The sequence below is a fragment of the Pseudozyma flocculosa genome (genome assembly GCF_000417875.1).
Source record: "Pseudozyma flocculosa PF-1 unplaced genomic scaffold scaffold00012, whole genome shotgun sequence".
Classification (NCBI taxonomy): domain Eukaryota; kingdom Fungi; phylum Basidiomycota; class Ustilaginomycetes; order Ustilaginales; family Ustilaginaceae; genus Pseudozyma; species Pseudozyma flocculosa.
In genome coordinates this window covers 467,912-479,874 of record NW_006920880.1, presented here as the reverse complement: position 1 = coordinate 479,874, position 11,963 = coordinate 467,912, and the positions used below count along the sequence as shown (strand labels likewise).

The window sequence follows — 11,963 nt, the reverse complement described above, 5'->3', positions numbered from 1 at the left end:
CAGGAAAAAAGATGAAAATTGAAAAAGAGCCTCAGGAAAAAAAAATGTCCGCGGAGAGGCTCGAACTCTCGACCTCAGGATCGCACTTGAATACTCAAGATCATACGGGAAGTTGTATGAGACCTACGCGCTGGCCAACTGCGCCACGCAGACTTACTTGTCGATCGCCGAGAGAATTATAAATATATCCCAACTAATCTTAAATCTACTCCCACTGACCAGAACCACCACGGTTCGGACCATGGCCTCGACTCGAGTCTTACCACTGCAGATGAGGTGGAACGATACATGGCACAGCCTCATGGAGGGGTGGGCATTTCTTTCGCCGCGGCCAACTCGACAGTATCGTATAGATGCCGAGGGCCAACGCTGCCCTGGCTCAGCCCCGAGATCGGGTGGTGGCGTGAATAATGCGTGTCTAGGCTGTGCAGCCTCGCGCGAGGCTAGCCTTTGTCCGCCACGCTCGGACCGATCTCGGAGGATCCGAGGCCAAGCTAGAGCAGCGTGTTCGAGGAGCCGTGCTGGCAATACGGCTGGCCTTGCACCGCCACCGCAACCCACCTTTCTGCGGGCTTGGACCGTTGTCTCTTCTTCGATTCAGCAGGCCGAGCCCAACTGCCCTCGAATGCAGGGTATCACTGCGACAGCCTCGGAGCGCTTTCGAGGAACCAATGAAGCGATCATGATGATGACCTGGCCGCCTGGACGGACAGGCATGGTGACAGCGAGTGCATACGAGGAGGAGCCTGGATGGGGCGCATCTGCTCGAGCCACGGGTGCGCGTTCCGCTCCGCCCGATCCGGCCCTTTCCGGTGCCTTTATCGATACTGCAGACGTCTTGGCGCCCGGGCAAGGGCACACGGCGCCTTCGGGCACCGTATTTCCTTCAAGCGGTCTTGAAGACGAGGACGGCGACGGGGAGCAGAGACGAGTCGGGCTTGGCTAGCGACGACGACGAGCCAGGGGCGGCAGCTCTGCCGAGAGCGACTCAAGGACGCTCTCGGCCCTGGATCGACGTGGGGGACGGGCTGACGCGCAAGCTGAGCCGGCCGGCCCGCATGGATCTTCATGATTTTCGGGGGGCCGCCGGCAGGCACCACAACGCCTGACGACCCACACCATATGCATCCCCTAGCCTAGAGCGAGGGGCGAGGTCCCGGCTCCATTTCCAACCCACCTCGGAGTGCTGCGGCGTGCAACGTACGTTCGATGTCTTCGGGGGCAACACTAGTCTAGCGTCGTCCCCCACCCTCTGGCCCCTTCCTCAACGCCGTTGCGAGGCTATAAAGAAGAGCGAGCTTCGGTGGCAGCATCGACCTGGCACACCATCCACTCCTCTCCCCCATCCCCTTCGTTCCCATCTGATCCTTCCATCTTCCATATAGGCTTGCAAACCCACCTTCCCTTGCCTTTCTAATAGATATTTCCCCCTCCCCCTCCCCCTCCTCGACCGACCGCGATGCGCTTCACGTCGACCTTTGCCGCGCTCTCGAGCGTCATGGCGCTGGCCATCTCGGCCTCGTCGGCCAGCCCGGCCGCGGACCGACGCTCGACGCAGCCCAGCAACCAGGTGGCGTTTGTGACCAACTGCACCTCGACGTCGGACCAGCCCGTCTTCACCATCGCGCTCGACGACGGCATCCGCAGCCAAGAGTACCACTCGTACGTCGTCGACGCCTTCAACAAGCGCGGCTACACGCCCTTCTTTTTCACAAACGGCGACAACTACGACTGCCTCTTCAAGTACCGCCACGAGATCAAGAAGACCCTCAAGCACGGCCAGGCCCTGTACGGCTCGCACGGCTGGGCGCACCCCAACGCCACGGCCATCTCGCTCGAGGACTGGGAGCGCGACATTGAGCTCCTCGAGCTGGCCTACATCAACATGGGCCTCGGTCGCCCCTACTTCTACCGCTTCCCCTATGGCGAGCACAACGACGAGCACCTCGTCAAGCTCAAGGAGCGCGGCTACCTCGCCGCCGTCCAGTGGAACCAGGTGAGACCGCGTCGCGATCGGGGATCCATGTCGACAGCGACGACAGGCATCTGACCCCTCCTGCTCTTCAACCCCCGACCTCCGGCGCGCTCGCATGCAGGACTCGTACGACTCGTGGGGCAAGACCAAGCACGAGATCCTCTCGATGCTGCGCCAGGACCTCCGCTCTCCCGCCCTGCCCAAGAACCTGCTCTGGCTCAACCACGAGACCCAGGACGTCGACGTCAAGCAGGGCCTGCTCAACTTTGAGTTCAAGCACATGAAGAAGCTCGGCAAGAAGTACGTCGACCTGCCCCAGTGCCTCAACTACAACGGACCCCTCTTTGCGCCGCCCACCGAAAAGGAGCGCCAGCTGGCCAGCGTGAGTGTGCGCCCAAGGCCGGCCGGGCCACGGCTGTTCGGAACGCGTGCTGATGCCTGCGCTCCCTCATCTCTTGCTTCGTGATCGCATCGGCTGGTATAGCAACTGCCCACCAACGACTGCAAGGCCTTTGCGGCTGCCTACGACCAGCTGCCTGGCCCCAAGGGTCGCAAGTCGCTCTGAAAGCCCGGCGCGGCCATGGCAAGACCGGCGATGCGCGGGCTTCCCCTCCACTCCTGACCGCAAGTGGCTGGACGACGTCCGAGAGCTTGCGGCTGCGGGCTGACGACGCTGCTCTCGCCCCTGTCACTTATTTAGATGGCGGGATGCTTGCAATTTCGACAGCGGTTTAGAGCCTCGCAGATGATGGCTTGAAGCGCGGTGTGCGTTTCGGGCGGGGTCCTCGTCCGAAGCCCGAGAGGCTAGGTGGATGGCTCCGCCCCTTTGCGGATGAGAGACAGTGATTCGCTGTGGAGCAGATTGCACTGCCGCGATCCCTCTGGCCCTACTTTATTGACGACGAGGCGGCAAACCCAGCTCCTGCGCCACAATGTCCAACGCTCGCCTGGCGAGGTCGGACGCGTTCACCATGCCGCCGCCCTCCTGGCCCCGCCTCTCCTCGTCGTCGCTGACAGCAAAGATGCCCCGGGACCTCCCCACCGATCCGAGCTCGACGCCGTGCTTTGCGAGGTCCGCCTCGATACCTTCTGTCGAAACGCGCTGCGGGAGGCTGCTGCCGGCCGTCGCGCTCACCGCCATGCTGCCCGGCGACGGCCGCAGGTGGGCGAGGTCGCAGAGCAGATGGTATGCAGCGAAGACGTGCGCCCGTGGCGAGTAGAGCGTCGCGATGTGCAGGCCCGTGGGCGAGGCGGTGATAGTCGGTTCATCTGCGGTTCGAAGAGGCATGATAAGTGCCGGCAGGTCGATCAGCATCGCGCCCGCAGGACGTCGGAACCACCACGATGCAGGGCGGCACTCACCTTGCTGCTTGATCGCCTGCGACGGCTCAGCGGAGCGCGCGGCTGCGAGGCCGCCCCGGTACAGCTGCAGGCGCAGATAGCTGGCGAGTACGAAATGGAGCTCCTCCTCGCGCACTCTCGGCATCGGCGACATGCCCTTGAGCGCCGCATCGCGCGTGTACTCGGCAAGGATGTCCTCGCAGCGCTGAAGCACGTCGGGTAGGACAAGCACGGCCAGCCTCTTGCGTGCGGCCTCGCTTCCGTCTGGCGAAAGCGACATCGACCGAGAATGCAGTGCGCCGGGTCAGTACCGGCGCTGTCGCTGTCGCAGCCTCTTGCTCAATACTCACCACTGAGCCGGTCAGAACACGCCAGCATAGCGAGGTCGAAGCACCAGTAGGCGAAGCGCTCTCGTGGATTGTCGGCCAGCACTTCGGCGCTGAGGCCGAGCGAGGGGATCGTCGGGACGTGGCTCCCATTTGCCGGCGGCCCTGACCGCACGTCGGGCGCCTGGACAGCGCACGGCCGCGAGTTGCTGATCAGCGCACGTCCCACACGCCGGACCAGGTCGTCTGGCACCGCCTCGCCGCCCAGCACGGGCAGCACGTGGCGTTCGATGGTGGCCAGCAGGCAGAGGTCGAAGCGCTCATCGGCCTCTTGCTGCTCAGCCGGCAGCTCGGATGCCGCCGAACAGTCAGCCGAGAGAGCCGCTTCGAGGCCGTCGATGACGCTCTTCCAGATCGACGCCGTCTTGTCCGGTCCGATGGCTTCCGAGTGGCGGTCGAGCATTTCGCAGCACCTCCGCACGGCGCGGCACAGCGCGACCGACGCAGACTGCCACAGCGGCGGTACGTCTTTGGCGTACCGGCTCGCCGGTGGGCAGCCGTACCGCAGCTTGACGGGGATCGTCAGCGACGAGAGGATGTTCTCGACTGCACCGTCGGTATAGATGCCGAGGTCGGCTTCCTCGGCGCCGGGATCGAAGAATGTCGACGCATCGGCGATGCACGCCTTGGCCAGCGCCACAAAGGTGACGGGCTGCTGATGCTTCCTGACACCGTCGGCCGAGGTCTGCTCTGCGCCGCCCGCCATCGTGAAGGCAAGCAACAGCTTATCGGCGAGGTCATTGAGCTTCAGCGAAGGCAGCCCAGGCACGGCGTCCAGCGCTCGAGTCACCTTCCGCGCCGCCTCCTGGACGGGAGTCAACTGATCGACGTCGCCGGAGTAGTCTGGGCTGTCAACGTATGCGACACAGGTCTTGAGGCGATCGAGAACAGTCTCGGCCTGAGCAGCATCGAAGCTCGACCGCACCTCCCGATGGATGGGCCAGAAGGCCTCGACAAAGGCCAGGAGGTTGGCCTGAGTGAACGGCCTGGGCGGCCGCTCGTCCTGGCGCGAAGCCGTGGCCGTGCGCTCGTGTAGCGAGGCTCCAATATCGGCCCAGCACTGCCACGCCGAGTGCCAGGCCGCGCCGAGCCGGTCGCGAGATTGAGCTGAGGCCGTGTCTGAGAGCGGGGCCGAGAGCACCGTCGAGAGCATCTTGATGGATGCCTGCGAGATGGCCGGCGGGCCGCGCAGGAACGACGCGCGGACGTGCTGGAGCAGCATCGACCAGATCTGCGCAAAGTCGTCGCACTCGACCAGCTTGGTGCCGAGGAACTCGCGCACTACGCCGCCCAGGCTGTTGAAAGCAAGCACACGGCTCTCGTCCCACTGCCGCGGCTCGCTCTGTGCGACGCCCATGGCCTGCGCCCGGCGGTCGTTGGTCTCGGAGTGCAGAGCGCCGACGTCCTCCTCGAGCTGGATTGCGGTCGCGTCGAGCGCCTTGATGACGGGGAACAGGACCTCCCAGAACGCCGTCTGCCAAAAGGCTGGCTCCAGGTCCGCCCCGTACTGCTCGAGCACGCGGAAGAGATTCGAGATGGCGCCGTTCCTAACCTCCGAGCGCGAGTCGCGGGTGATCTGGGAGAGGCACTGGAGCAGAAAGAGCCAGAGATCCGCGAGAGCGCGGCGATGCGTGCCTTCGACGGCGGGCGAATCTTCCGGGCCATGGACCGGCGGCGAGTCGGCCGCAGCCCTCGACGAAAGTTCGGCGGTCACAGCCCACAGGCAGCCATTGGCCGTCAGCGCCACGTTGACGTCGTCGAGCTGCTTGCCAAACTCGGTCAGGCACGAGATGCACCGCTGCAGCTGCTCGGTGGTCAGCGTCGAGAGGAAGTCGGAGCAGACAATCTGGATGCAGGAAAAGGCGATCTTGACGAGCACGACGCAGCTCTTTTGCAGCGTGCTGGCGGTCTGGGACGTGGACGGGGCGGCCGAGCCGGAGCGCTCGCAGGCGGCACTGCAGACGTCGCAGATTGTCTCCCAGCCCAGGAGCAGGGCGTGGCCGCGCGCCTCGAGGATGCGGTAGAGGGTGTCGAGGCCCTTGCGGCGCACCTCGGTCTCGACGACGGTGGCCCTGCGGCGGTCCAGGATGGCGAAGCGCGCCACCACGTCGAGGCTCTGCGACTGGATCCGGCGTCGCTCCGCCTCGCTGAGGCCGGTGTCCTCGACGGCGATCGCGGAGAAGAGGAACTTCATCGCGGCGTCGGCCGCCTGCAGCCGCCAGCCGCTGAGTACGTGGTCCGCGGAGCAGACGCCGTAGAGGTGGTCGAAGATGGCCTTCCAACCGAGCTCGGGGTCGCGCCGCGTCAGCCTGTCGACGTTGAGCGTGGCGACCAGGCTGATGCCGGTGATCGGGAAACTCTTCTTTTCGTCAATCGAGCCGGATGTGGTGCGTACGCTGGCGCGCGACATCGAGCTCGGCAGGCGGGACGCGCCGCCGCTGGCGTCTTCTGGCAGCTGCAGGCCGACGTCGACGTTGCTGTGGCGGCAGAGGGCGTCGACAAAGTGTCGAAGCGCCCCATCGTCGAGGGCGGAAGCGTTCTCGAAGACCTTTTCGATCTGACGCTTGAGCGCCGCGGGGCGCAGGTCGGCCGGCGAGAGCAGCTGCAGCTGGTCCTTGCCGCTGCGGGCGCCGAGCGAGGTGAAGGGCGTCCGGGTCAGCGTCGACAGCGTGTCGTGACTGACGTCGTCGAATCCCCCTTCAGCGACCTGATCTTCCGCGCCGACGCGTCCGTCCGCTGGCGCCAGGCTAGCGTCGAGCACGCTGTAGGCGAAGCAGAGACAGCGCAGCACAGGATACCAGCCCGCCTCCAAGCTGCCGGATAGGTAGTAGGCCACCTGGGCCAACGTACGGAGGCACGCGAGGTTGGCCGTCGGAAGCCGATCGAGACCGCTGCCGCCTGCGACGTCCGAGGACTGTCGACGGTCCGCCGCGAACGATTCGGATGGCTGTAGCTGAAGAGCAAAGACAATGATGCTGCCCAGAAGAGCGTCTCGCTGCTCGACGAGGCCGAGGGCACCTACGGCGTTGGTCAGATTGCGCAACGCGACCAGGTTGTCTTCGAAGATGGCCTCCGAGCATCGGATCTGGAGGAAGCGGCCAAAGACGTCTCTCAGCACCGGCGCGGCGAGCTGCAGCATCCCCTTGCTGGCCCTGAGGCCGTCTCGATCCGCGGCAGAGGCGAGTGCCTCGATGCCGCTCTCCCCGATGGCCGGCGGGGCGGGTGCCGCGTCTGCGGGTCTCGAGTTGACAAACTTCGAGTAGATGGGCAGCGCATAGCCGACGATCGACTGCGAGAGGAACAGGCACGACTGCAGCGTCAGGAGCTGCAGGTACGTCTTGGGGAGGGCGGCCGACGCGACGGCGGGCGGGTCCGTCTTGTCGAGCTGGTCAATGATCTGGATTGGCGGAGAGCTGGCGCCCGTCATCACCTCTGTGCCAGCCGCATCCGACGTGCTGAAGACGCCGATCATGGCGGCGCTCGCCACGCCAGCAGCGGCCTCGTAGAAGCCCGAATAGCCGCGATCGATGCTCTCGCGTATCCGCGACTTGCGCGGGCTGCTGGGAGCGGGACCGACCTCGTGAGTCGGCGGCTGCTGCTGCTGCCTGCCCCTGGCGACCGACATGGAGGGTTCGGGGGCAAAGGTGCCCTGCCCCTCGCGCACGACGCCGTAGAGGGTATCGAGCAGCAGTGCAAACAGCTTCGAAGAGGCCCCCTCCCCGCCGCCGCCCTGTGGCCCCGTCAGCCCTTGCTCGCTGCGGTCGCCCTGGTCGTACCAGGTCCAGAGGTTGCGCAGGAACACGTCGTCCGAGCAGAGGCTGCGCGTCACTTCGAGCGCGAGCACGCGCTGCCAGGTGTGGACGCCGCCGGAGCCGGAGCCGTGCTCGTCGCGCGATGTGGGCCGGACGAAGCGCAGCAGCATCGTCATGAGGATCTCGACCTCGAGCACGAGATCCGCACTAAACTGCCGCAGCAGCAGGAAGAGGAGCCGCATCGATCGCAGGTGGACCGGGAAGCTGGGTGCATCGCTGAGTGCGCGGATAAGCAGCGGGCACGTCTTGGACCGCAGGATGAAGAGGAGCTCCGGGTGGGCATTGGAGCCGGGAGCGTGATGGCGGGCAGAGAAGAAGCGCGCATGGTTTGTCAAGACGCTCTCGACCAGCTCGAGCGAGAAGGTCTTGGAGAGCGAGGCGAGGCCTAGGAAGTCGGCAGCTTCGCCGTTGGCTAGCGAGCAGAGGTCGGAAAAGAGGAGGTAGGCGTCGCGCGAGGCTGGGAACAGGGTGACCGGCTCCCTGCCCGGCAGGTCGACGCTCATCGAGGCGAGCGGGGCTGCGGCGGCAGCGTCCTCGCCGCCTGCTTTTATCCCGTCGAGGACAGCATCCTCCTCCTTGACGCGGTCGAAGACGGTCATGACGCTCTGGCGGAGCGTGGCGGCGGCCGTGGAGCTGACGACGGCGACCTTTGAGCCTTCCTGCAGCTTGAAGCAGAGGAGCAAGGTCGACGACAGCAGCTCTGCGTGGATGAAGGCGTAGGACGAGAGGAGCGCCGATGCAATCTGGAGGATCTTTAGCTGTACGTTGACGTCGGAGCGGGTGATGGGGGCGAGGAGGGCGTGGAGGGCGTCGACGATGGCCTCGATGGACGCGTCGGGCACGAGTCGTTGGAGCACGAGGCGCTGGAGGAGAGCCATTGCGATTGAGATGAGCTTTGGCAGCTTGGTCTGGCAGCTGAGGAGGATGGGCCTGAGGACGAGGTTGTCCGCTGCGGGGCCGTCGTCGAGCCTGGAGCGTTGCAGCGCGGCGTCCGGGTTGGCCTTGATCTGAGCGAGGGCGAGGTCGGCGGCCTGCTTGATCTCCGGATGCTTGCGCCGCGCCTCGGAGGCGAGTGAGCCCAGCTCCAACACGATGAGCTGCGACATGGTGGCAACGACGACGGCGAGCGGCGACGAGGGACAAACGCGAGGGGGTCGCGAAGTGAGGTAGATGGTCGGCCTCAGAGAGAGAGTGTGTGTAGTAGTGTACGTCTGGTCGAGTCGAGCTCGACTCTGAGAGCAGTCGGACCACGCCGAAACACACCGTGCGGCAGCGCCGGCGGCGGTGGGTACGTGCGCGGGCAGGCCATCGGCGCGGGGCCGGCCTGGCTGGCTGGCTGGCGGGGCTTGGGCCCTCGAAAGGGTCCACGCTCGAGGTCGTCGGGCGTGTGTGTGACTTCATCGAGGCAGAGGCCCGCCTGCCTTCGCCAAGCCCAAAAAAAAAGTGTGCCAGCGCCAACGAACCCCCTTTTCTGGAAAATCACATCCAGGCGCCCCACCTTCCGAGGGCGGGGGCGTGATTTCGTCGGTCGCTCCCGTCGCCTTTCTGCCATCACGTACCGCTCCCCGACACCGGCGGCCCAGGTCCGACGCCAACGTAACCTCTTTGCGCGGCGCGCTCCCAACACAGCCTCAGCCTCCTGCTGCTCTACTCTCCTCTCTTCCCTCTCTCTATACCTGACGCTTGCCGACCAGCTCCTAGACGCAACACCCGCCACCACCAACCTCGACGTCAACGCTGCCACCGCCCATCCGTCGACCGCAAGACACGCATCGCGGACCGCAGCAGAAGTTGCGCCCACGACTCTGGACTCGCCCTCGACCTCGCACTCGGCGCAGGCTACTGCCCACCGCCGCATCCTCGTCCCGCGCTTGCACGGGCCTTGGCGCACTTGCTCACGACGACGCCGGACAGGAATCTCGGATGGCTTACACCTCACTAGACGCCGCCCTCCCACAGCGCACACGCTCCTGAAAGCGGCGCCCGCGCTCGTCCCCGACCCTGTCTCGACATCGCGCCCATACTAGCATCACCTGCGCCCGCCATGGAACCCGCTTTGGGAGCGCCCTTCGGCGGCGATGCCGCACCTGCCGCCAAGGACGACCCCAACCTCCGGAAGCGCGTCGAGACCCTCTTCCACGACTTTGCAAACGGCTCAGAGGTGGTCAAGGTGCGCGACCTCCCCAACATGTTTGAAACATTCCAGCGCATCCAAGGCCAACCCTTCCTCCAGCCTCAGGACCACGCCAACTTTCTCGTTTTTGCCGGCGAGAACCCCGACATCCCCGTCCATGCCGAAGACCTCGTCTCGCTCGTTCTCAAACACGAGGCCGCGCGCAGCCCGCTGCACAGCCCAGCCATGGAGCAGCGGCCCGACACCGACAACGACACCTCGTCCGATGAGGATGCCGCACCGGGCACCGTATTCAAGGGCAGGGCCACCGGCAGCCCCTCGTTCTCCCGTCCGCCGCCTCCGCGGCTGAGGGGCCGGCACAGCAGCGCGGGGGAGCGCAGCTCGAACCGCAGCCCGAGGGTCAGCGACGCCGCCTACGTCGGTTCGCCCCTCGCGCGCACCAAAGAGTCCCTGACACCCCCGCCCTCTGTCGACATAGACGCTGTCCAGCGCGACCTGCTCGAGTCGCAGCGGCGGATCGCCCAGCTCGAAGAGGAGCTTGCCGAGCAGGCACAGAACCTGGATCTGCTGCGGCGGCAGCTTCGCGACGAGGAAGGCAGGATGAGCGGCCTCGAGCGGCAGCTCGAGGACCGCGCCTCGACCATCGACAAGCTCAACGAGCAGCTCGCCGACCGCGAGCAGAAGCTCGAAAAGGTGCACGGCCTCGAGGACAACTACGAGACGCGCATGTACGAGCTGCAGGAGCACAGCGACGAGCTCGCTTCCCAGCTCAAGGAGGCCGCCAAGGAGAACAAGGAGCTGCGCATCAAGTCGCAGTCGCGGCAGACGTATATCGAGCGGCTCGAGTCGGAAATGAGCGAGCTCCAGAAGAAGCGCCAGGAGGACGAAGCGGCGTACCGCAAGCTGCGCAACGACCACGACGGCCTCCGCAAGGACCACAACAGGCTGCAAAAGGAGCGCGAGGACCAGTGCGACACGACCGAGCGGATCCGCCAGCAGCTGATCAAGGAGACGGAGCGCGTGGAGCGCAAGCAGGAGGAGGTCGACCGGCTGGCATTCCAGGTCCAGGAAAAGGAGGCCGACATGCAGCGCGCGGACCGCAGGATCGCCGAGCTCGAGGGCCAGCTGGAGCCGCTCGAAGAGGCGCTCGCAGGATCCCGCTCGACGAACTCGGACCTTCAGAATATGATCGAGATGCTGCGCGAGGGCGACACCGACACCGAGAGCCTCGTCGGCAAGCACCGCCGCCTGGGGTCCGAGATGCACGAGGTGACCGGGAGAACGCCATCGGAGGTCAGCGACGCGCGCTCGGAAGCGTCGTCGATCCCTTCGGCCCCAGCGTCGGCATCCGAGCACGACTCGGGCCTCGATTCAGACGACGACGACAGCCATTCTGCAGCGGTCACCGAGGCTGAAGGCGACGCCGGTTCCATGATCGACATGAGCACAGGCTCGCCACCCCAGAGTGATCGGCCATCAACACCGACGCTCGCCGCAAAGCCAGAAGAGGCCCGCACGGTCGACATGGACGACGAGAGGGGGGCAGCACCAGGACCACTGCGGGATTCGCAGACCGACGAGTCAAAGGCGCTCTTGTCGGGAGCGGGACTAGAGGAGGAAGCGGCCGCGCCTGCATCGACAACTACCCCTCCCCCTGCTGCAGCCTCATCCGAGGCCGGCCTGGACGAGGATTCCCAGACGACGCCCAAGATGCTGGCCGCATCCAGCTCTGACGACGTTGCGCCGATCACACTAGACGCCCCGCCCTCGAAGCCCGCACAACGGCGGCCCGGCACGCTCCTGCCGTTTGCGATCAAGCCCACGGCCCTGATCGACCGCACTCGGGCGCTGCTGCGCGACCGCAAGGCAGCCTGGACGCGGATCCCAGCACTGGACCGCTCGGTCCTCCGCCGCACCGAGCTGTACTTTGCCATTTCGGCCGTTGTCGTCGGTATCCTGCTCGGCGGTCTGCTAGCACCGCAGCTACACTGGTGCAGGCCCGGCTTCGCATCGCCGTCGTCTTCATCGGCGGCGCCGGCGGCGGCGGGGGCGACGGCGGGGCTGAGCAGGGAGGAGGTGTACGCGTTCCACACGGCCAACACCATGTCGATGCCGTACGCCTTTGCGCCCGACTTTGGCGAGTCGGGCCTCTTTTCGCCGACGCCGCCGCCGCGCGCCTGGTACGCCAGGGTGTTTGGGCTGGGCGGCGCACGGGGCGAGCCGGACTTCTTCATACCGACCTAGAGGAGGCAGGCGTCTGGCTTGGCCTCGCCGTGCATCGTGTCGGCTTGCTCCTGCCCCCCCTCGCCCTTGCC

General features: G+C 65.8%; 3 protein-coding genes across 3 annotated transcripts; 2 read left to right on the top strand and 1 right to left on the bottom strand.

Moving 5' to 3' along the window:
• Positions 1-1,459: 1,459 nt before the first annotated feature.
• PFL1_03899 (uncharacterized protein) lies at positions 1,460-2,540 on the top strand (the record flags this gene model as incomplete). The annotated part of the gene is made up of 3 exons (XM_007881422.1): positions 1,460-1,996; positions 2,097-2,357; positions 2,460-2,540. The coding sequence occupies 3 exons, from the start codon at positions 1,460-1,462 to the stop codon at positions 2,538-2,540; spliced, it is 879 nt and encodes a 292-aa protein (XP_007879613.1).
• A 327-nt stretch (positions 2,541-2,867) lies between these two features.
• PFL1_03898 (uncharacterized protein) lies at positions 2,868-8,620 on the bottom strand (the record flags this gene model as incomplete). The annotated part of the gene is made up of 3 exons (XM_007881421.1): positions 2,868-3,244; positions 3,338-3,580; positions 3,667-8,620. The coding sequence occupies 3 exons, from the start codon at positions 8,618-8,620 to the stop codon at positions 2,868-2,870; spliced, it is 5,574 nt and encodes a 1,857-aa protein (XP_007879612.1).
• A 938-nt stretch (positions 8,621-9,558) lies between these two features.
• On the top strand, positions 9,559-11,892 carry PFL1_03897 (uncharacterized protein; the record flags this gene model as incomplete). Its single annotated transcript, XM_007881420.1, has 1 exon — positions 9,559-11,892. The coding sequence occupies one exon, from the start codon at positions 9,559-9,561 to the stop codon at positions 11,890-11,892; it is 2,334 nt and encodes a 777-aa protein (XP_007879611.1).
• Between the last annotated feature and the right edge of the window lie 71 nt (positions 11,893-11,963).